The sequence below is a fragment of the Lipophrys pholis genome (assembly GCF_963383615.2).
Source record: "Lipophrys pholis genome assembly, chromosome: 13".
NCBI classification, from domain to species: Eukaryota; Metazoa; Chordata; class Actinopteri; order Blenniiformes; family Blenniidae; genus Lipophrys; species Lipophrys pholis.
In genome coordinates, this window is record NC_137632.1 from 6,583,097 (window position 1) to 6,606,766 (window position 23,670).

At 42.0% G+C, this 23,670-nt stretch overlaps 1 protein-coding gene across 3 annotated transcripts; it reads right to left on the reverse strand.

Annotated features, from left to right (window-relative positions):
- Positions 1-231: 231 nt before the first annotated feature.
- On the reverse strand, positions 232-16,972 carry uchl3 (ubiquitin carboxyl-terminal esterase L3 (ubiquitin thiolesterase)). Of its 3 annotated transcripts, none has more exons than XM_080478516.1 (9): positions 16,816-16,972; positions 15,694-16,635; positions 4,912-5,062; positions 4,622-4,778; positions 4,428-4,513; positions 3,857-3,904; positions 3,655-3,730; positions 2,505-2,563; positions 232-2,417 (listed from the first exon to the last, which is right to left on the reverse strand). In XM_080478516.1, exons 3-9 carry the CDS (start codon positions 5,020-5,022, stop codon positions 2,331-2,333), a joined length of 624 nt encoding a protein of 207 aa, XP_080334642.1. In that variant the 5' UTR covers positions 5,023-5,062; positions 15,694-16,635; positions 16,816-16,972; the 3' UTR covers positions 232-2,330. The 3 variants fall into 3 exon arrangements, with proteins under 3 accessions (XP_080334642.1, XP_080334643.1, XP_080334641.1); XM_080478517.1 differs by lacking the exons at positions 15,694-16,635; positions 16,816-16,972 and adding exons at positions 5,961-5,972; positions 6,153-6,295 and having other exon boundaries at positions 4,912-5,040; XM_080478515.1 differs by lacking the exons at positions 15,694-16,635; positions 16,816-16,972 and adding an exon at positions 6,149-6,540 and having other exon boundaries at positions 4,912-5,040.
- Positions 16,973-23,670: the final 6,698 nt, after the last annotated feature.

The window sequence follows — 23,670 nt, forward strand, 5'->3', positions numbered from 1 at the left end:
AAGCACATTTAAAATGAGATGAAAAGTGACTGCTGCTCCCGTGAGACTGGAAACACTCCGCCATTCGTATGACGGTGCAGCTGTTCCTCGCAGCGAGGCTGGTACTGCGCTGTGATGACACGTCTCATATCAGCAACGCAACAGAGCAAGTGGCGCTAATACTCAGAGGAGCAATCGAATAGTGCATGTTCAAGGTTAAGCGCCTCATCAGATACAACTTGTACTATGGTGGTCATTCTCAATATCAACCTTTATTGTGCTTGTCGACAACAAAAAACTGAAAGAAAAGACAGCGGTCAATCACAGATTAGGTACATTTAATTTAGTGACACTTCTTTGTACATTTCCCGATCTCCAATCAGTTTAAAGGAAGTGACCGATCATCCCATGACGGGGTTGTACGGTGTTGTTTTGAAGTTGCTGAGCAGGATGATTGTGGCCAGTTGTTAGTTACGGACACGACCCTGCTTTGCTCAGACGAGATGGGGAGTGTTCAGGGTGGTATGGCCGTCAGCTATACTGAAAAGAAGAAATGGTCTTTTTTTCTATGGGTGAAAATAAAGTGAGTGTTTTCTGATGCATTTGTAGTCAATCAGGCACCTCGCAGTTTAAACTGAGGAAAAACGTTCTTTTCTCTGTTTACTAAGAAAAGAACAGTTTTGTTCTCATGCAAATAAAAAAGATTTAGCATCAATCAAGTCCTGCAGGTATAATGAGAAAATCTACATGTACCTTTAATGGGCCTAATTCGGATCCACTGTGGTCCATCCCTTTAAAATAGTTGGAACGTTAAAATTAGTTCAAAATTGCCTGTTTCTGTGTGTTTGCCCAGTGATGAACTGGTTGCCGGTCCAATACCCAGGTGCCATCTATAGACAGCGGGGATTGACTCCAGTCCCTGCTAAACTGCATAAAACTCTATAGAAGATGGATTTTTGTCTTATCTTCCTCTCGATAATGGAGCTTATGTGGTTCATCGTAGTTTTATGTGTCTGTTTTAGACGTCTCCAGCCCTCCTGATTTAAATAAAAACCTTGTTACTTGACGTTCACGAATTGAAGACAACACATCCTTTCTGTATACCTGATTATCTTAGAGTCAGGGTTATGGAGAGTTCGAAATTATACCTCTGAATAACACCCTGGTGGTAAAGACTGACCATAAAGATGACTTATTTACATAAATCGTATGTTAAGAGGAAATACTATATCAAAACTGTGTCTTCTTAGTTACACATACTAAGGATTACACTATGGGCAGTTCACTTCATATTTTTCCATTTTGTAATGTTGAAGTGTCACAATGAAAAGACCGGCAAAATGTTGTTCTTTTTCCATTTATGGTTGCTTTTTCTCAGTTTATTCAGATGAAGCTGATAGGAAGCTGGAGTCGCTCAGTCCATCAACAGCTCACACAGAAAAAAGCACAATTGGCAAATTTAGTATTTTCGATCAATCCAATGAAACTGTGGGGATAGATTCTGAGAAACCCGACAAACCCGTGCACTAAGAAAGAAAACATCCTACAAAGAAAGGCCCAAATGTCCCAAAACAAAGTGCTGTGAAGTAACAGGTCTAACCGCTGCACCACCTTCCATGTCAGGGCTGATCAAAATGCGTCTGTTGCAATAATTATTACGGGAATTAAAAACAATCAGGTTTGTGTTCCAGGAAACGAGCACAGAAGAAAAAAAGTGTAATAAACTTGCCTTTAATTTGACAGAATTTCTAAAGGTTACAAAAAAAAAAAAGAAAGTAGGCACCTTCCACACCAGCGCACAGTCAGCATGTTTTGTTAGCTTCACAGAACTTTTTAACACCATCACTGCAAGAAAAAAAACAATTAGGCCCATCAGTCCTCTTCCAAAAGTGGTGAATAAAATTAAAGCCTCACAACGCAGTTCTTCAACTCATTTTGATTGTGTAGTTAAGACAATTCATCAAAAACAAATTACTACATGTGGCTGCGTCAAACTCGATAATAATTTGGGTCGGCTCCGTGGCGTGGAAAACACCTTGAACTAGCCAGGAGAGACGCCACCGTGCAGAGCGAAGGCCAGACAGCCGAGATCAGCAGTGGAAGATTTTGATCGTACTGAGAAATACTTTCAAGTTTGACAGCAGCACTAAACTCCCATAAATTTATTCAACTTTTTTTTTTTTTTTTTACACGAGTGAAACATTACTTTTGAACGATATCCCTCGCATTCTAACATTTTCACTTCCAATAGCAGAAAAACAAAGTGAAGCATTTTCCGTCGTGGTCAGCACTTTCGAAACATTTGGCAGTAATGTTTTGTTGTTGACTGGAATCAAGCAGGAGCTTCCCCATTAGGAGTCTTTGGACAGGGCGATGATGGTGAAGCGGACTTCTTGGGGGTCACGAGCCATGAAGGTCTTACAAACTTCTACAGCATCCTGAAACACAGGAGTGAAACGATGAACTGCAGTTCGTCGTTTTTAAATGATAACGACGTGTCGGTTTTACTCAGGGACACAGCTTACCTCAAGGAAAGTTTCTTCTGAGGTTTTTCCGTGGACGACAGGTTGAGGCTTTCGTCCATCTGGGTCACAAAAACAAACAGGGGAGCTCAATATGTGCAGTCATCACTCCTGGCCTTCTTCATTTCTCTGTCTAGAATTAGAATCTATCTATCGAGGGTTGAAGTGTTAAGTTGAAACTCCTTTTTAGGCAAATGGAAACACAGAGTCCAAATGACTTTCTTGTTCAGCTTCGGATGCGTTTTTTTATTTAGTTCTTCCTTCCTTTTCTTTCTTCACTCGCTTTGTGGGCTTGTTTGTTGTTTTGTCTGTCACGATTTACACATTCAGAAGAAAAATAAATGTATTTTTTCCCCAATAATCTAAATATTTAATTTACTCTGTTATATGAAAAGAAAACGTGTATATATATATATATATATATATAAAAATCAGTGCAATGTGATCTGGGTGACAGTGCTCAGACTGCCACCCCCGCGACCCGGAAACGGACAAGCGTGAGAAAATGGATGGATATATATAAAAAAGAAAAGCGAGTGAAACCTTTCCACACTTTGTGACCACACCTCACACACACACTAATTTGTTCATCTTATGTCCGTCTGGGAGTTGATTCTACCAATTTCATTGTGATCTGTTAACAATAAGTTACAGATTTCATTCTTGCACACATTTTCAAATAGTTCAAGCCTCACAGATTTGTGGTTTGGCTCTTGCTGCTTGATTTGGAGTAAAAACCCTATTGATAAGCTTTAGATTGCATCATTTGTTTAATACACGTCAAGGGACAGTGGTGGTGAGTGAACAGCTGATCGGAGTGGAAACGTTCCTCATTGGATTCCATCGACTCACATGAAAACAATTTCATGTCTTTCTTTCCTCATATTTCCACTGTTTGTTGGCTTTGTTTTATTGGTTAAAGTCATGGGAATACTAAATGTTGAGCATATTCAGGAGGGAATTTTAAAGGGATAAAAACATCCATGGCAATAATTTCCTCTGGGTTACTGTTAATAAATATTATAACATTTGTTGGTTTGCATTTCTTCGGAAAGAATTTCTCCATTCAGTAGTTATGAGTGAGAACATTTCTATCCCGCCATGACGACAACGGTTACTAAAGATTGTTCCACCGTCTTTGTGGTTAACTCACCCAGTTCATATAAGTGTCCTCCGTGACTCACGAAGGCTATAAAGTGCAGATTAACTTTCTCATCTAAACTTGGAGCCTAGAGAGAAGAAAACAAATGAAAAACAGGCCAAACAAGTTCAACTCACTCAAATGTGGAAACAGCCTCCAAACATAACGTGATTGTTTTGTTGTCATCGGACACAGATTAAAACTTGTTACGAACCTCGGTCTGTCCCTCCTGTGCACTGGATTCATGTGTGACCCTTATGCTCTGAAAAACAAAAAGGTTCCATCTCAAATCCTTCTGCTCACATGTTCACACATGACCGTTGTTGCTCTGACGTCTCTGAATGTTTCCGTCATTATGCTGTTAAAAAGTAACCAAGAAAATGCTCCCTGTGAGTTATGGAGCTTCTAATGATTGTGTTGTGCAAATGTTTTTCAGATTAAAAAAAAATTCTGCTGGAAAGATAAATAACTTGAATGTCTTTTCCAGCCAATTAAAAACTAAATAAGTTAGAGAGTTGCTCATTTATTACCGTTACCCCAAACCTGAACTAAAATGCCAAGAGTGTTGATTCTTGGCCTGAAGTGCCACAGGACTTTATGTTTCCATTGACTGTCTGCTCAAACACACCTTGATGTAATGAATGTGTCGTCATGAAGCTGTGGACAAAGCCTGAAAATGAGCCTCTCCTGACAAACACATGTGTAGGAGCAGCCAGATGTTGAATACTTGCAGCACTGTGGCCCCTCAGGAGTCAACAGATCTGCAACTGAAGCTTTTTCCCCACCTCATCTTTTTCCAGGAAGACGGCTCGCTCGTCTGGGGTCATTTTAGTAGTCTGTCCAAGAAACTTTTTGAGTGGAGAATCAGCCTCTGGAGACAGAACATTAAGAACGATCTTGTAAAATTAGTAGCAATCAAAAGCAGAGCTGGACTTCAGCTGCTTGGTTTCATATAATGTGGGAATAGTAGAATATTCACCAAATTCCAGGTGTGCCTGGTTGTTGGCCACTGCATGAATTAATCCAATAGTTCCACAAGCGTTCCCAATGGTTTGCTTAATGAAGTAGACATCAGGAGAAACCTCCTGTTGCTGAACTTTGAGTTTTTCCTCCTCTTCCTGCTTGAAAGCTTCGTACTGAAGAAAACATTTATTTTTTAAATCAGTGAGATGTAAACCTACATGACAACATCCCAAAATAGAAAATATAAGAATGTATGACAGCCATTGTGAATAATACATGAAATATAAAAGATGTTACTTGAATTACCTTCTCTGTCACTGGGAAAAGGAGCAGTACTGCACACACGGGTCTTGGTACCATGCTCAGGAGCACTGGGTCCAGTCCATACACGTCTCCAAACTGCCAGGTTGGCCTCATACCCAAACAAGTGACAAACTACACACAAGCCCAGAGTAAGCTGGTTTACTCAACAAGAGAGATTCCAACATTAAACATTGGCGGTGAACAATAGATGACTCTTAATTTGTGATAATACAAAACACAAAAGAATACTTCAAAATGAAGGTGGTTTTGCAGAGCTTGGGAAGCGCACTATTACTCATAAGAGACAGTAATGACGCCCCAGGACCATCATTACAAAATAGATATTGATGTACATAAAAATAATCATTTTTTGTGTATTTTAGGGGGAGACTAATTTAAAATTCAAGTCTCAGTGTTACACTACAATGTACAGTGTTACCCTAAAAGACATTTTAAAGACCATGGCAGGAGTGTCTGGATTTTTTTTTTAATGCATTCATGACAGTGAAGTAATGTCACATACAGAACGACCTGTCCACATGAAAACTGCACAAACCAAACTATTAACCACACTATCGTTGCAGTGATGAAATGTGGCTTTAATTAAACTCAGAAGACAATCTAGCCTTGTTTTCCACACATCTTGAGGGACATGTGTATTAGAAACTACCTGCTTTGGACTAGTTGATTGCTCTGAAACAATGTTGTTGTTTTGCTTTTTTTACTTTTTGTAACATTAAAGACCAACCAAAGATTATACACCATTTACTTCAAAGCTATGAACTTTTATTATGTCTTGTGACTACTAAACGAACTTACATTGCACCCTTTCTCCTCAATAACAGACTCTTGTAGATTGTGTATTAATAGATGTGATGACTAAGGTTTCAGAAGCATCGTCTAGATGTATAAATCTGTTGCTTTTCCACCGGCAACGGAAACATTACGCTGTGTTCGTCCCTGCTCGGTAGGCCTTTAGCCTCCCCACATCGATCTGCTACTAATTATTCTCGTTTGACGACTTCTATCCGCAGACAGAAGAAATTACTCACCTTTGTCATGACCTGAAATGAAAAGACAAGAATAGAAATGTCAATAACAATGCTGGTGAGTTGGAAAAAACACATTTTCACCGGCTTCAGCTTTTGTTCTCCATGCTAGCTACAAGTTAGCTCCCCTCCCATGCTGGGAATGAATGGCTTCGAAAAAACTACTCATTCTGGAGAAAACTAAACCGCACGTACTTCTGGGTTGGACTCCAGGGGCAGCCAGCACGGAGAGTCCATTTTGAAGTAAGTCTAAGTTGTTATGTCAGAAGAAAGTCGAGCCAGACTTGTTTTATAAAAAATTTTAAAAATCCCCAGCAAAACAGTTTGACAGCTGGGAAGCGCTTCCGCGTCTGAAAGTTCACTCCAACAAGTCTTCAAACGCAGGGGGAGGACTTTTCTTCATATACGAAAGCAAACCACAATACACAAGTATTTGTGTATTCAAATGATTCTTTACACGGAATACTTATTGTAGTGTACCGTGTTTGACTCAGAGTAGTTTTACTCGAAGTAAACTCACATAAAATGAAAGTTGTGTGTTAATCGTACTCCTGTTTGTTGCTAAAGTGAACTATTCCAAAATAGTGGGGGCGGCGTTACGTGACGTCACAATGTACGTCGAAACAGAGACGCTGCCGCTGGGGAATCCAATACGGCGGCGTTTATGGGCGCCGTCAAATTTTATTTCCTTTACCGTTTGTGCTTTGTCAGATGTTATAAATGAAATAAGCAAACAGAAATAATGTGAATACTTTTTTGTGTTGCAGGATTTTAAATCCAGACGCGAAATCACTGCAACAGGTGCAGTGCAAACTTTGCAAAGGCTGGCTACATGCTGCTTTGCTGTGTATGTACATGTCTGCTCTATTTGGATATATTATGAATGTGGATCTGTATAATGTAAATGTAGTTGTATATCTATGTATATGTTTCTCCTGAGATGTGGGGTTGTGGGAGATCGTGGGTTTTGAGCAAAACGGTGTTATTTGTCCTTATTAGTTGTCTTACTTTCGTATTGTGCTGTCTGTGAATTGTTGTGTTTTTTTTCTTTTTGTTTTTGTTTTTTTGGGTCCCCCTCGAAAACGAGATGCTACATCTCAAGTGGTTTTCCTCAAATAAATAAATTTCAAATGTTGATAGGGCTAGAAAATCCCACAAACATCAGAATGAGTCATTTAGCTGTGGCTGTAACAGCAGGAATGAGAGCACAAGGTACTACAACAATAGTTGGCGCAATAGTTCAATAGATGTGTGTAGTATGCAGCTTCAGCTGGCTAATAGAGGGCATTTGGGACCTTTAATAAGATATTAAAAATAAATAAATAATGAAATATCATTTTGAGCCCTATGTATACATATTTAGATGAGCAAAATAATGATTATATAGTTAAATATGAGTAAAGGTGTTTCATTCATCTGTGTTGTCTGACTGCTTGCACAAATCTTTGGCCATAGACTCTCGTTGAAAGTTATACATGCGCAGTAGCTCGTCTCCAATGCAGGTGAAATGGGGATGTTTGGGCGCACCTTTCCTGCGCCCAGAGCTGAATGCAGCTGGGGCTGACGTCACAGCCGTCTGTCATAAAGTGCGGCTGATTGATGGGTCGAGTCGTGGGAGTTGGAGAAGCAAAATGGAGAGAGAGAGATTAGCTCATTCAGTAAAGTCACTTCAGACAACACCTTTTGAGAGGAAAACATATCAGGACAAGATCGACGTCAAAGAGCGCGGACCTGATCAGTTGAGCATCGCAATCCAGCAGCAGTCAAAAGACAGAGGGAGACAGTCCAGCCCAGCCTTTTTCCAGGACCTGGTTTAGCAACAAGGCTAGGCTAACTGCATGTAGTGAAACTCATGCTTTATTCTGCTTTCCCCGCCTAATTTTTCAAACTTCAGGATTTTATTATATAAAATATATGTACCAAAAATAGAACAGTACATGACATTATAATGTTGCTTTTGTTGTTTTAATTTATGTAAATACACTGGTGTGATTCCTTAATACATGTTTGCTTGCTTTTTGGTAAATGTCTATTTCGGAGTTATAGCCCCCCCTGGAGAAAACTCCACCAGCCGCCACTGGTAGTATGGCAGCGATGACTGGACCACTTGGCTGACATATTTATTCTGCACTCTTTTGTGTTGAATGCTATGTCTTTAAATGAGATAACTACATTCCCCAAAGGGGATTTAATCATCAACAGTTGTTTGATGATCACAATGTGAAAGTAAAATGTCAGTTGATTCTGCATCTTGTCTACAGTTGGCTGATTCCTATTGTTAAATGACAGGAACAATAATTCCCAGACCGTTTAGAGGAGAACGAAGCAGCGCCCGGTTCTGTTTAATAATAAAGCGGCTTCACAGAGAAGAAACTCGTCCTGCTGGATGCTGCAATAGTGACGCACATTGACTTGGAGAAGTATCTTTAATCTGACTACTGAGTACTAAGTAGCGCTACTACTAAGTAACACGTTACCAGCATCACTGTGCATCAGAGCCGACTGGCCGCTTGTGTGAGGAGATCCTCCGTCTCCTCGTCTGAACAATCACAATTAAAACGCAAATGAAGAGCCAGACGGCTCAGAACTCCTGGGTGGAACATAAACTACTTTAGGAAAGGTGGGCAACGCCGGGCAGCAGAAGTGGCGATAGCTTCGGGATCGTTAGGTGGAACGTGCATGGAAGTGAGCCCAGAGTGTAGTATGGATGTAATCGTGTGCGCTCCCGCAGCCCATGCACTGTCTGCAGACGTGTAATGCGGAGATCATGGAGGGGCTGACGGAGAGAAGCTTCACAGCGGGGAGGCGGCGATTATTCAGATCTCAAAACTAATCTCCTGACACCACCACAACATCTGAATATTTGAATAATCGCGTCCAGCCCAACTATTTTGGCCGTTTTAGTGTCCGCTCAGGTTGAAATTTGGTAGGAAAACCTGTCCGTTGTCCGCGTTGGGCAGGTTGTCCGCTCATTAAGTTGTGTTAACAGTTAAATATGTGTCCTGCACAGTGACGTGTCCGCCCAGTACAGGGTGTCCTGCTGTACAGTCCTCCTGACGGGTTCTACTGTATTGATATTCTTTTTCAAAATATACACTTTGTGCCACAACAAAGAAAATGTTATGTAAATTTAAAGGTCAAGCTTTACTTTACCAGTCCGGCCCAATCAAGATAAAATTTGCTTGTGGTCAATGAATAATGTAAAAGCTCAAGATTATTAAGAAAAAAAAACACTGCATAGTTGTAGTTAGGGATTTTGATGTTGAAGAAATTTATGAAACAACTGCTGCATTACAATACAAGCAGTTGGATGTTGTTTTGATATATTTGTTAAAGTTTTCATATTAGGAAATAACTGTTGGGTTAAAACATTAGAGATTTTATAATTGAGCAAATTAACGTTTATTAATTCAATTCATATCAATTCAACTTTTTTTATATAGCACCAAATACAACACAGTCATTTCTAGGTGCTTTTAACAGAGAAAAACCCAATGAATCCACATGAGCAAGCAGATTTATTTGCGACTGTGGAAAGAAAAAAACTCCCTCTAACGGAAGAAGCCTTTGCAGAAACCAGACTCAGTGGTGGCGGGGGGAGATTAGAAAGAAGAGAGGAAAGGATAGGACAGACAGATAGTTTGAGTAGGCGGAGGTAGAGAGAGAGGTAGACAGAGAGGCAGAGAGAGAGGCAGAGAGAGAGGCAGAGAGAGAGGCAGAGAGAGAGGCAGAGAGAGAGGCAGAGAGAGAGGCGGGAAAGCTGAAAGCTCTGCTTTCTATTCTACTTTTAGAAAACCTAGGAACCTCCTGTAAGGAAGCACTCTGAGAACGAAGTGTTCTTCTGGGGAGATATGGGACGACCAGTTCTTTAAGATATGATGGGACCTGGTTGTTAAGATATTTATAAGTTAGAAGTTGGATTTTAAATTCTATTCTGGATTTAATAGGGAGCCAATGAAGTGAGGCTAGTATTGGGGTGATGTGATCTCTTATGCTGGTTCTACTCGGGACTGTCGCTGCAGCATTTTGAATCAATTGACTTTTAAGCAGTTATTTGGACACCCTGATAATAGGGAGTTACAATAGTCTACTCTTGAAGTAACACATGCATGGATTAGTTTTTCAGCATCTCTCTGAGTCAGCATAATATGGCATGAACATACAAAAGTACTACAAATTGATACTGTTGAGTACTGGTATCAATTCCAAATTATTGAGGATCAGTATCGTATCGGTTCAAATGTTAAAAGTACCCATTCCTAGTTGCCATGGAGATTGAGATCAAAGGATGTTGGGAGGAGAAGCAACAAATCACATGAGAGCAAACTTTGCTTTGATGTTTGATTTCTTTCAAGTCCTGAATCACTTTGAAGTTTTCAAAGCTTTGATTTCATCATTGAAAGTGTTGATAGCATGAGGATGTAATTCACACATTACGTGATTCCTAAACAGTGAACAGTTTCTTCAAGTTTCTACAAGCAGTGTCGAAGAGGTGTAGAGGAAAGAATTCATATTTTCAGTTTTTGGTTTTGAAGGAGTCATAGTGAAGATGCAGGACGTAAAAATTGAGAAGCTCGTTGCTGCTTTGCAGCCATTGGTCAAAGCCTTTTTTGAAAGGATGAATCCTGGTCAGTGGGAAGAGATGCAACAAGGGAAAACAGACATTCCTACAGCTAGTTTGTTAGCAGAGTTGTTGGTGGACATCATTGCCAAGCTATCTAATGCTTTGGTGGGTCTTTTGAATGATGGCAAAATGTCAGAGGCTGAGGTTAGCTCCATTGTAGAAGCTACAGTTCCCCAGGCTTTTGTTGAAGTGCTGGATGTGGAGGAGACTGTTTCCAGCATCAGCTACATTGACATCGTTAGTTCAATTTCAAAGGAGGTCATGGAAGTAGTGAACTCTGCCCACTCTAGTGATGCAGAGGACGTCAGTTCGCGAACTCCCCCTCCTAAAAGACTCCACACAATGATGTGTCATGCCACCAAGATGATCAAAGCATTCATTGGGATGATCACATGTCAACAATGGAGGAAGGACGGAGACAGCACAATCTCGTCCCAGGAAATCTATACCCCACTCGCAAGGGATAAAGCAGGGGAAGAGAGTGGGATGGTGTCTGCGAGGACATATGAAGACAGAGAGGATTCAGAACAGGGCCAAGATGTTATCATTGTTTCATCTAGTCGTATTCAGAATGTCATGATAACGGAAGTTGATCAATTTACAAAGCCTTTGTCAAAGGAGTTGACAAAGTCAGACTATAATTGTGTCAAAGCTGTCTTTGATGAGCAGACTGAAGTGATGGGGGAGGAAATCTGCAAAGTAATGGACCTTGTTAGACGTTCCTCAAGGGGCCCTGAGTGCAGAATGGGCCAACGTAATAATGTAGGGAGGATGACCAAGACTTTCTTCGCTAAACAGTTTGCCAAAGTGGCCATACATCGGGCTGTGGCACAACTGCAGGCCAAACATGAGGTGACCTCCAAGAACAGGCTGTCGGCACCAAAACTGATTCATCGCATTGACAAGCTGCTGGAAGAAGAGGACGAAGATGGCACACAAGTCAGTGAGTTCAGGAGGCTGAAGAACAACACCACAGGCAAAAATCTGCGTTTTGTTGTCGGCCTGAGGAAGTTATTCTTGGATTATCTGAACAATGAAGAAGTCATTGTGCAGTCTGGAAAGCAGGACGGGATGACAGCATCTGGCACACCTGTACCGCATACTGACATCCAAATGGAGGTCCAGCACAAAGTGAATCGCTTCCTGACACTGATGAAATGGTGGTTCAAGATTCAGAGCGACCCCCACAAGGACATGGTGCTGCGGGTCTTAACAGACACTGAGGCCAGACCACAGGCAGCATTGCCTAGAAGTGAGGTCCAAGATATTGAATGTGTAGAACCTGCAGAACCAGAAGAACCAGAAGAGCCTGCAGAACCTGCAGAACAACCAGCCCAACGAGCAGCAGTAGACAAAGTTTGTGTTGTCTTGATGGTCCATGCTTTGGTGTCCAGGTTGTTTGAGAAAGCTGGTTTGAGCCTGCCTCACTGCAGAACCAGGCAGGAGATTGTAATTGTCTGGCTCCTAGAAGAAATCTGGAAGGAGGTGGAGCACCTGGATCTTGGTTTCACCGTCAAGTCAGTCAAACACCATGTCAAGGACATCATCCAGGAACTTTGTCAAAAGTTTGGTGGTGTGGAGGGCCTCCTTGGAGCTCTGACAGTTCAGAAGACCTCCGTCGTACAAGACATTGTGTCCTGCTTAAAAAAGCCAAGAAAGAAGAAGAACGCCTTGAGCAGGTTCTTCGTGGCGCTGTGGAGAGGCAACTGAAGACCCCTCAGATGGAGAAGGTTTTAGGGAAGTGGGCTGCCTTCCTGAGGAGTTCCAGGGGGTGTGGATGTCAAGTCAAATCAACTTTATTTAAATAGCACATTTTAAAAACAGCCAAGGTTGAACAAGGCCTTTACAATTCAAAAGGAAAAACAAGACATAATTTATGAGGGGAAAAAAACCATTTCGGTTGTGTAGGACGGAGATGGTTGACTGTGTTTGAGGAGGTTGTAAATGTAATTGGCTCAAACTGCTAGAAAAAAGCTTGGCTTAATGAATAGACAGAGAGGTAAGTGAAAAATGGGGAAAGGCTAGAAACTTTGTCAAAACATTTCAGGGAGTTTTCCCACAGCGTTACTGATGGGAATATTTGACCAGATTCATGAGCATTGACAAGGGAGTTAATAACATTTAATAATAATAATACTAATAATAATAATAATAATAATAATAATAATAATAATAATAACTTTATTTATATAACACTTTTCATAACAGTTGTTGCACAAAGTGCTTTACAGCAAAAACACACACACAAAAAAAAGTCAAAATAGTCAGGCGAAACAAGCTTCTAAGAGATAAAAAAAGAAGAAGATTTTATTCCTCCTTTATTCACTGTGGCAGTAGAGCACGCCACCGCCGGGTTCCCCCACAGAGGCACGGAGTCAGGACTGCAGTTCTCCATGATTCTTTTGAGAAACTTAAACCTCACCCAGCACTGTCTGCACACAGGCTTTTCAGTCTGTGTCTCCCGCCTGTCACACCGTGGCCGTTTTTCAAGTCTTAGAACGCCAGTGCGTACTCGCATACATCATGAGTAACAACTTGCAGGGCGTCCTCGGAAGTGCGGAAATGCAAGTACGCAAGAACGCATCGACGTTAATGGAGAATTAGAACACCAGTCATGGCTGTTATGGCCAGATGATGGACCCTGAAGCTGAGGAGGAGGAGGAGGAGGAGGAGGAGGAGGAGGAGGAGGAGGAGGCAGAACCGGGCGAGAAGAGTGAGGAGGAGGAGGAGGAGGAGGACCCTGTTGCCCCAGGGGTGGGGTGGGACTTTGGGAGGCAGCACCACTCAGGAGGCCGGTTACAGGAGTGGCTCCACCGCCATAGGATCCCCTGGGGGAGGGGATGGACCAAGCTGTATGCACCAAGCCCGCTCCTCCTCTCCACACCCCTGCTGCGGTCTTCGCCCCCGCCGCCTTCGCCGCCCCCCTGGTCTGGGCCGCCGGCTTCGCTGCCGTCACCCGCCCAGTCTGGGCCGCCGCCTTTTCCGCTGCCTTTTCCGCTACTGCTCGCCCGGTATGGGCCGCCTGGTCACCCCTCAGATGGAGAATGTTTTAGGCAGATGCGCTGCCTTCCTGAGAAGTTCCAGGGGGTGTGGATGTCAAGTCAAATCAACTTTATTTAAATAGCACATTTTAAAAACAGCCAAGGTTGAACAAGGACTTTACAATCCAAAAGGAAAAACAAGACATAATTTATGAGGGGAAAAGAAACAATGGTATTTGTCAAGGTCTCGATTGTGTAGGACGGAGATGTTTGACGATGTTTGAGGAGGTTGTAAATATAATTGGCTCAAACTGCCTGAAAACAGCTCGGCTTAATGAATAGACAGAGAGATAAGTGAGAAATGGGGAAAGGCTAGAAACTTTGCCAAAACATATCAGGGAGTTTTCACACAGCGTTACTAATGGGACAATTTGACCAGATTCATGAGCATTGAACCGGGCGAGAGGAACGAGGAGGAGGAGGAGGAGGAGGAGGATGCAGAACCGGGTGAGAAGAGTGAGGAGGAGGAGGAGGAGGAGGAGGAGGACCCTGTTGCCCCAGGGGTGGGGTGGGACGTTGGGAGGCAGCACCACTCAGGAGGCCGGTTACAGAGGCGGCCCCGCCGCCATAGGAGAGGTATGTAAAGAAAAAATAAAAAGTCAACCAAATAGAATGCAACTACCACTGGAAAGAGTAAGAAAAAACAAAAAAGATGACACCAAAATTATTCAGATATCCTAACAAATAAGGCATTTTTAGGCAAAAGAAGTTTACAAATTAGTGTAATTTTCTAAAAGGTAATTGGTGCAGAAATCTGTGACCAAAAACATAACTTTTTCAGGGTATATGCAGGAATCCTGAGGTTAATTTCAACTCCTTTTTAAGACTTTTTAAAAGACCTTTCAAAAGAAATTAAGATCTCATCGCCACTTTAAGTTGTTGTTGTAGTTGTAGTTTACAATTTAAAAGAAATGAGGTAAGCTGAGAAGGAATAAATGTCAGGATTCGGTGGGTCCGGTCCCGGCAGTTTTATGTTTTGTGTTGTTTGTTTTGGTGGGTGTGGTGTTTCTGTTCTGTGTGTTGTGTTCCTTCCTCCCCCTTGCATTTTGACAACAAAGCAGGCGCAGCCGTGCGAGAGGACAACTCGTTTCACCTGAGGCTCATCAGCGGCTCCGCCCTTAAAAGCCTGGAGCTGCCAGTTGGTGGTCGCCAGTCCGTACTCCTGCTATGGTAATTGTTTGGTCCAGCGCTCTTCAGAGTTTTCCTCTAGTGGTGATCCCGGAGCTCGCAAGTTGTAGTATTTAACCAAGACTAATCAATGCTGGTTTTTGTACCTTTGGATTTTTGTTAATCTTCGTTAACCCCCCCCCCCCTCCTCTGCTTTCACAGCATTTCCTGTTCCCCTGCGGACTCCCAGTCCGCGCAATCTTCTCCCACCCTGCGCCGTGGAGAAGCTTCTCAGCGGTGGTTGACTGGGAGCTGAAGGATCCCAGTTTTCAATAAACTTTAGATTTTTTTAGCCTTCAAATCTGTCCAGCGTTGTCTCGTGTGTTCTGCATCTTGGGTCTGCCCCCCCGGAATCATGACAATAAAACTCAAAACAATGAATTAAACTAAAGGCGGGTTTGACATTCCCCTCAGTCACAAGTAATAACAGTTATTCAACGCCAACTTGCGGAAAACAAGAACTTATTACAAGACTCGTCTGACATCAACACAAAGGGGCCAGCTTTGTTGACGATGTCAACAAGCTGCTGCTTAAAGTACAGTGCTAACCCTAATCTTATGATGTATCCAGTTTTGTCCTTGCCACTTTTGAACGTCTTAGCAATGTCCGAATCTGGAAACATTGACTTAAAAACATCCGCAATACCTTCGTTTAAGTTCAATGAGTGGTGATTTGCTGCTGTGTTGAGACACCAGGTAACCTCTGCATGTAGATTTGGTGTGCCGCCCATAGTCACCCTGATGTCAGCAGACGATGAAGAGGTCGCGGTCGTAGCTGTGTTGGCGAGCTCACCTGTCACGTTACCAGGTGGTCATGTTGCTGGTGGACCACAGAAAGATGCTGCCAACAGCAGTCTTGTGGCTAGTACCTTGCATATGGGACTTCGGGCAAGTGCTTTCAAGCTGGTTTCCTCAACAAGAGAGATTCCAACATTAAACATTGGCGGTGAACAATAGATGACTCTTAATTTGTGATAATACAAAACACAAAAGAATACTTCAAAATGAAGGTGGTTTTGCAGAGCTTGGGAAGCGCACTATTACTCATAAGAGACAGTAATGACGCCCCAGGACCATCATTACAAAATAGATATTGATGTACATAAAAATAATCATTTTTTGTGTATTTTAGGGGGAGACTAATTTAAAATTCAAGTCTCAGTGTTACACTACAATGTACAGTGTTACCCTAAAAGACATTTTAAAGACCATGGCAGGAGTGTCTGGATTTTTTTTTTAATGCATTCATGACAGTGAAGTAATGTCACATACAGAACGACCTGTCCAAATCCAAAACTAGAAAAGGAGGCCCAGAGAAGACATGAAAACTGCACAAACCAAACTATTAACCACACTATCGTTGCAGTGATGAAATGTGGCTTTAATTAAACTCAGAAGACAATCTAGCCTTGTTTTCCACACATCTTGAGGGACATGTGTATTAGAAACTACCTGCTTTGGACTAGTTGATTGCTCTGAAACAATGTTGTTGTTTTGCTTTTTTTACTTTTTGTAACATTAAAGACCAACCAAAGATTATACACCATTTACTTCAAAGCTATGAACTTTTATTATGTCTTGTGACTACTAAACGAACTTACATTGCGCCCTTTCTCCTCAATAACAGACTCTTGTAGATTGTGTATTAATAGATGTGATGACTAAGGTTTCAGAAGCATCGTCTAGATGTATAAATGTGTTGCTTTTCCACCGGCAACGGAAACATTACGCTGTGTTCGTCCCTGCTCGGTAGGCCTTTAGCCTCCCCACATCGATCTGCTACTAATTATTCTCGTTTGACGACTTCTATCCGCAGACAGAAGAAATTACTCACCTTTGTCATGACCTGAAATGAAAAGACAAGAATAGAAATGTCAATAACAATGCTGGTGAGTTGGAAAAAACACATTTTCACCGGCTTCAGCTTTTGTTCTCCATGCTAGCTACAAGTTAGCTCCCCTAACATGCTGGGAATGAATGGCTTCGAAAAAACTACTCATTCTGGAGAAAACTAAACCGCACGTACTTCTGGGTTGGACTCCAGGGGCAGCCAGCACGGAGAGTCCATTTTGAAGTAAGTCTAAGTTGTTATGTCAGAAGAAAGTCGAGCCAGACTTGTTTTATAAAAATTTTTAAAAATCCCCAGCAAAACAGTTTGACAGCTGGGAAGCGCTTCCGCGTCTGAAAGTTCACTCCAACAAGTCTTCAAACGCAGGGGGAGGACTTTTCTTCATATACGAAAGCAAACCACAATACACAAGTATTTGTGTATTCAAATGATTCTTTACACGGAATACTTATTGTAGTGTACCGTGTTTGACTCAGAGTAGTTTTACTCGAAGTAAACTCACATAAAATGAGAGTTGTGTGTTAATCGTACTCCTGTTTGTTGCTAAAGTGAACTATTCCAAAATAGTGGGCGCGGCGTTACGTGACGTCACAATGTACGTCGAAACAGAGACGCTGCCGCTGGGGAATCCAATACGGCGGCGTTTATGGGCGCCGTCAAATTTTATTTCCTTTACCGTTTGTGCTTTGTCAGATGTTATAAATGAAATAAGCAAACAGAAATAATGTGAATACTTTTTTGTGTTGCAGGATTTTAAATCCAGACGCGAAATCACTGCAACAGGTGCAGTGCAAACTTTGCAAAGGCTGGCTACATGCTGCTTTGCTGTGTATGTACATGTCTGCTCTATTTGGATATATTATGAATGTGGATCTGTATAATGTAAATGTAGTTGTATATCTATGTATATGTTTCTCCTGAGATGTGGGGTTGTGGGAGATCGTGGGTTTTGAGCAAAACGGTGTTATTTGTCCTTATTAGTTGTCTTACTTTCGTATTGTGCTGTCTGTGAATTGTTGTGTTTTTTTTCTTTTTGTTTTTGTTTTTTTGGGTCCCCCTCGAAAACGAGATGCTACATCTCAAGTGGTTTTCCTCAAATAAATAAATTTCAAATGTTGATAGGGCTAGAAAATCCCACAAACATCAGAATGAGTCATTTAGCTGTGGCTGTAACAGCAGGAATGAGAGCACAAGGTACTACAACAATAGTTGGCGCAATAGTTCAATAGATGTGTGTAGTATGCAGCTTCAGCTGGCTAATAGAGGGCATTTGGGACCTTTAATAAGATATTAAAAATAAATAAATAATGAAATATCATTTTGAGCCCTATGTATACATATTTAGATGAGCAAAATAATGATTATATAGTTAAATATGAGTAAAGGTGTTTCATTCATCTGTGTTGTCTGACTGCTTGCACAAATCTTTGGCCATAGACTCTCGTTGAAAGTTATACATGCGCAGTAGCTCGTCTCCAATGCAGGTGAAATGGGGATGTTTGGGCGCACCTTTCCTGCGCCCAGAGCTGAATGCAGCTGGGGCTGACGTCACAGCCGTCTGTCATAAAGTGCGGCTGATTGATGGGTCGAGTCGTGGGAGTTGGAGAAGCAAAATGGAGAGAGAGAGATTAGCTCATTCAGTAAAGTCACTTCAGACAACACCTTTTGAGAGGAAAACATATCAGGACAAGATCGACGTCAAAGAGCGCGGACCTGATCAGTTGAGCATCGCAATCCAGCAGCAGTCAAAAGACAGAGGGAGACAGTCCAGCCCAGCCTTTTTCCAGGACCTGGTTTAGCAACAAGGCTAGGCTAACTGCATGTAGTGAAACTCATGCTTTATTCTGCTTTCCCCGCCTAATTTTTCAAACTTCAGGATTTTATTATATAAAATATATGTACCAAAAATAGAACAGTACATGACATTATAATGTTGCTTTTGTTGTTTTAATTTATGTAAATACACTGGTGTGATTCCTTAATACATGTTTGCTTGCTTTTTGGTAAATGTCTATTTCGGAGTTATAGCCCCCCCTGGAGAAAACTCCACCAGCCGCCACTGGTAGTATGGCAGCGATGACTGGACCACTTGGCTGACATATTTATTCTGCACTCTTTTGTGTTGAATGCTATGTCTTTAAATGAGATAACTACATTCCCCAAAGGGGATTTAATCATCAACAGTTGTTTGATGATCACAATGTGAAAGTAAAATGTCAGTTGATTCTGCATCTTGTCTACAGTTGGCTGATTCCTATTGTTAAATGACAGGAACAATAATTCCCAGACCGTTTAGAGGAGAACGAAGCAGCGCCCGGTTCTGTTTAATAATAAAGCGGCTTCACAGAGAAGAAACTCGTCCTGCTGGACGCTGCAATAGTGACGCACATTGACTTGGAGAAGTATCTTTAATCTGACTACTGAGTACTAAGTAGCGCTACTACTAAGTAACACGTTACCAGCATCACTGTGCATCAGAGCCGACTGGCCGCTTGTGTGAGGAGATCCTCCGTCTCCTCGTGTGAACAATCACAATTAAAACGCAAATGAAGAGCCAGACGGCTCAGAACTCCTGGGTGGAACATAAACTACTTTAGGAAAGGTGGGCAACGCCGGGCAGCAGAAGTGGCGATAGCTTCGGGATCGTTAGGTGGAACGTGCATGGAAGTGAGCCCAGAGTGTAGTATGGATGTAATCGTGTGCGCTCCCGCAGCCCATGCACTGTCTGCAGACGTGTAATGCGGAGATCATGGAGGGGCTGACGGAGAGAAGCTTCACAGCGGGGAGGCGGCGATTATTCAGATCTCAAAACTAATCTCCTGACACCACCACAACATCTGAATATTTGAATAATCGCGTCCAGCCCAACTATTTTGGCCGTTTTAGTGTCCGCTCAGGTTGAAATTTGGTAGGAAAACCTGTCCGTTGTCCGCGTTGGGCAGGTTGTCCGCTCATTAAGTTGTGTTAACAGTTAAATATGTGTCCTGCACAGTGACGTGTCCGCCCAGTACAGGGTGTCCTGCTGTACAGTCCTCCTGACGGGTTCTACTGTATTGATATTCTTTTTCAAAATATACACTTTGTGCCACAACAAAGAAAATGTTATGTAAATTTAAAGGTCAAGCTTTACTTTACCAGTCCGGCCCAATCAAGATAAAATTTGCTTGTGGTCAATGAATAATGTAAAAGCTCAAGATTATTAAGAAAAAAAAAACACTGCATAGTTGTAGTTAGGGATTTTGAAGTTGAAGAAATTTATGAAACAACTGCTGCATTACAATACAAGCAGTTGGATGTTGTTTTGATATATTTGTTAAAGTTTTCATATTAGGAAATAACTGTTGGGTTAAAACATTAGAGATTTTATAATTGAGCAAATTAACGTTTATTAATTCAATTCATATCAATTCAACTTTTTTTATATAGCACCAAATACAACACAGTCATTTCTAGGTGCTTTTAACAGAGAAAAACCCAATGAATCCACATGAGCAAGCAGATTTATTTGCGACTGTGGAAAGAAAAAAACTCCCTCTAACGGAAGAAGCCTTTGCAGAAACCAGACTCAGTGGTGGCGGGGGGGAGATTAGAAAGAAGAGAGGAAAGGATAGGACAGACAGATAGTTTGAGTAGGCGGAGGTAGAGAGAGAGGCAGAGAGAGAGGCAGAGAGAGAGGCAGAGAGAGAGGCAGAGAGAGAGGCAGAGAGAGAGGCAGAGAGAGAGGCGGGAAAGCTGAAAGCTCTGCTTTCTATTCTACTTTTAGAAAACCTAGGAACCTCCTGTAAGGAAGCACTCTGAGAACGAAGTGTTCTTCTGGGGAGATATGGGACGACCAGTTCTTTAAGATATGATGGGACCTGGTTGTTAAGATATTTATAAGTTAGAAGTTGGATTTTAAATTATATTCTGGATTTAATAGGGAGCCAATGAAGTGAGGCTAGTATTGGGGTGATGTGATCTCTTATGCTGGTTCTACTCGGGACTGTCGCTGCAGCATTTTGAATCAATTGACTTTTAAGCAGTTATTTGGACACCCTGATAATAGGGAGTTACAATAGTCTACTCTTGAAGTAACACATGCATGGATTCGTTTTTCAGCATCTCTCTGAGTCAGCATAATATGGCATGAACATACAAAAGTACTACAAATTGATACTGTTGAGTACTGGTATCAATTCCAAATTATTGAGGATCAGTATCGTATCGGTTCAAATGTTAAAAGTACCCATTCCTAGTTGCCATGGAGATTGAGATCAAAGGATGTTGGGAGGAGAAGCAACAAATCACATGAGAGCAAACTTTGCTTTGATGTTTGATTTCTTTCAAGTCCTGAATCACTTTGAAGTTTTCAAAGCTTTGATTTCATCATTGAAAGTGTTGATAGCATGAGGGTGTAATTCACACATTACGTGATTCCTAAACAGTGAACAGTTTCTTCAAGTTTCTACAAGCAGTGTCGAAGAGGTGTAGAGGAAAGAATTCATATTTTCAGTTTTTGGTTTTGAAGGAGTCATAGTGAAGATGCAGGACGTAAAAATTGAGAAGCTCGTTGCTGCTTTGCAGCCATTGGTCAAAGCCTTTTTTGAAAGGATGAATCCTGGTCAGTGGGAAGAGATGCAACAAGGGAAAACAGACATTCCTACAGCTAGTTTGTTAGCAGAGTTGTTGGTGGACATCATTGCCAAGCTATCTAATGCTTTGGTGGGTCTTTTGAATGATGGCAAAATGTCAGAGGCTGAGGTTAGCTCCATTGTAGAAGCTACAGTTCCCCAGGCTTTTGTTGAAGTGCTGGATGTGGAGGAGACTGTTTCCAGCATCAGCTACATTGACATCGTTAGTTCAATTTCAAAGGAGGTCATGGAAGTAGTGAACTCTGCCCACTCTAGTGATGCAGAGGACGTCAGTTCGCGAACTCCCCCTCCCAAAAGACTCCACACAATGATGTGTCATGCCACCAAGATGATCAAAGCATTCATTGGGATGATCACATGTCAACAATGGAGGAAGGACGGAGACAGCACAATCTCGTCCCAGGAAATCTATACCCCACTCGCAAGGGATAAAGCAGGGGAAGAGAGTGGGATGGTGTCTGCGAGGACATATGAAGACAGAGAGGATTCAGAACAGGGCCAAGATGTTATCATTGTTTCATCTAGTCGTATTCAGAATGTCATGATAACGGAAGTTGATCAATTTACAAAGCCTTTGTCAAAGGAGTTGACAAAGTCAGACTATAATTGTGTCAAAGCTGTCTTTGATGAGCAGACTGAAGTGATGGGGGAGGAAATCTGCAAAGTAATGGACCTTGTTAGACGTTCCTCAAGGGGCCCTGAGTGCAGAATGGGCCAACGTAATAATGTAGGGAGGATGACCAAGACTTTCTTCGCTAAACAGTTTGCCAAAGTGGCCATACATCGGGCTGTGGCACAACTGCAGGCCAAACATGAGGTGACCTCCAAGAACAGGCTGTCGGCACCAAAACTGATTCATCGCATTGACAAGCTGCTGGAAGAAGAGGACGAAGATGGCACACAAGTCAGTGAGTTCAGGAGGCTGAAGAACAACACCACAGGCAAAAATCTGCGTTTTGTTGTCGGCCTGAGGAAGTTATTCTTGGATTATCTGAACAATGAAGAAGTCATTGTGCAGTCTGGAAAGCAGGACGGGATGACAGCATCTGGCACACCTGTACCGCATACTGACATCCAAATGGAGGTCCAGCACAAAGTGAATCGCTTCCTGACACTGATGAAATGGTGGTTCAAGATTCAGAGCGACCCCCACAAGGACATGGTGCTGCGGGTCTTAACAGACACTGAGGCCAGACCACAGGCAGCATTGCCTAGAAGTGAGGTCCAAGATATTGAATGTGTAGAACCTGCAGAACCTGCAGAACCAGAAGAACCAGAAGAACCTGCAGAACAACCAGCCCAACGAGCAGCAGTAGACAAAGTTTGTGTTGTCTTGATGGTCCATGCTTTGGTGTCCAGGTTGTTTGAGAAAGCTGGTTTGAGCCTGCCTCACTGCAGAACCAGGCAGGAGATTGTAATTGTCTGGCTTCTAGAAGGAATCTGGAAGGAGGTGGAGCACCTGGATCTTGGTTTCACCCTCAAGTCAGTCAAACACCATGTCAAGGACATCATCAAGGAACTTTGTCAAAAGTTTGGTGGTGTGGAGGGCCTCCTTGGAGCTCTGACAGTTCAGAAGACCTCCGTCGTACAAGACATTGTGTCCTGCTTAAAAAAGCCAAGAAAGAAGAAGAACGCCTTGAGCAGGTTCTTCGCGGCGCTGTGGAGAGGCAACTGAAGACCCCTCAGATGGAGAAGGTTTTAGGGAAGTGGGCTGCCTTCCTGAGGAGTTCCAGGGGGTGTGGATGTCAAGTCAAATCAACTTTATTTAAATAGCACATTTTAAAAACAGCCAAGGTTGAACAAGGCCTTTACAATTCAAAAGGAAAAACAAGACATAATTTATGAGGGGGAAAAAAACCATTTCGGTTGTGTAGGACGGAGATGGTTGACTGTGTTTGAGGAGGTTGTAAATGTAATTGGCTCAAACTGCTAGAAAAAAGCTTGGCTTAATGAATAGACAGAGAGGTAAGTGAAAAATGGGGAAAGGCTAGAAACTTTGTCAAAACATTTCAGGGAGTTTTCCCACAGCGTTACTGATGGGACAATTTGACCAGATTCATGAGCATTGACAAGGGAGTTAATAACATTTAATAATAATAATAATAATAATAATAATAATAATAATAATAATAATAATAACTTTATTTATATAACACTTTTCATAACAGTTGTTGCACAAAGTGCTTTACAGCAAAAACACACAAAAAAAAAAGTCAAAATAGTCAGGCGAAACAAGCTTCTAAGAGATAAAAAAAGAAGAAGATTTTATTCCTCCTTTATTCACTGTGGCAGTAGAGCACGCCACCGCCGGGTTCCCCCACAGAGGCACGGAGTCAGGACTGCAGTTCTCCATGATTCTTTTGAGAAACTTAAACCTCACCCAGCACTGTCTGCACACAGG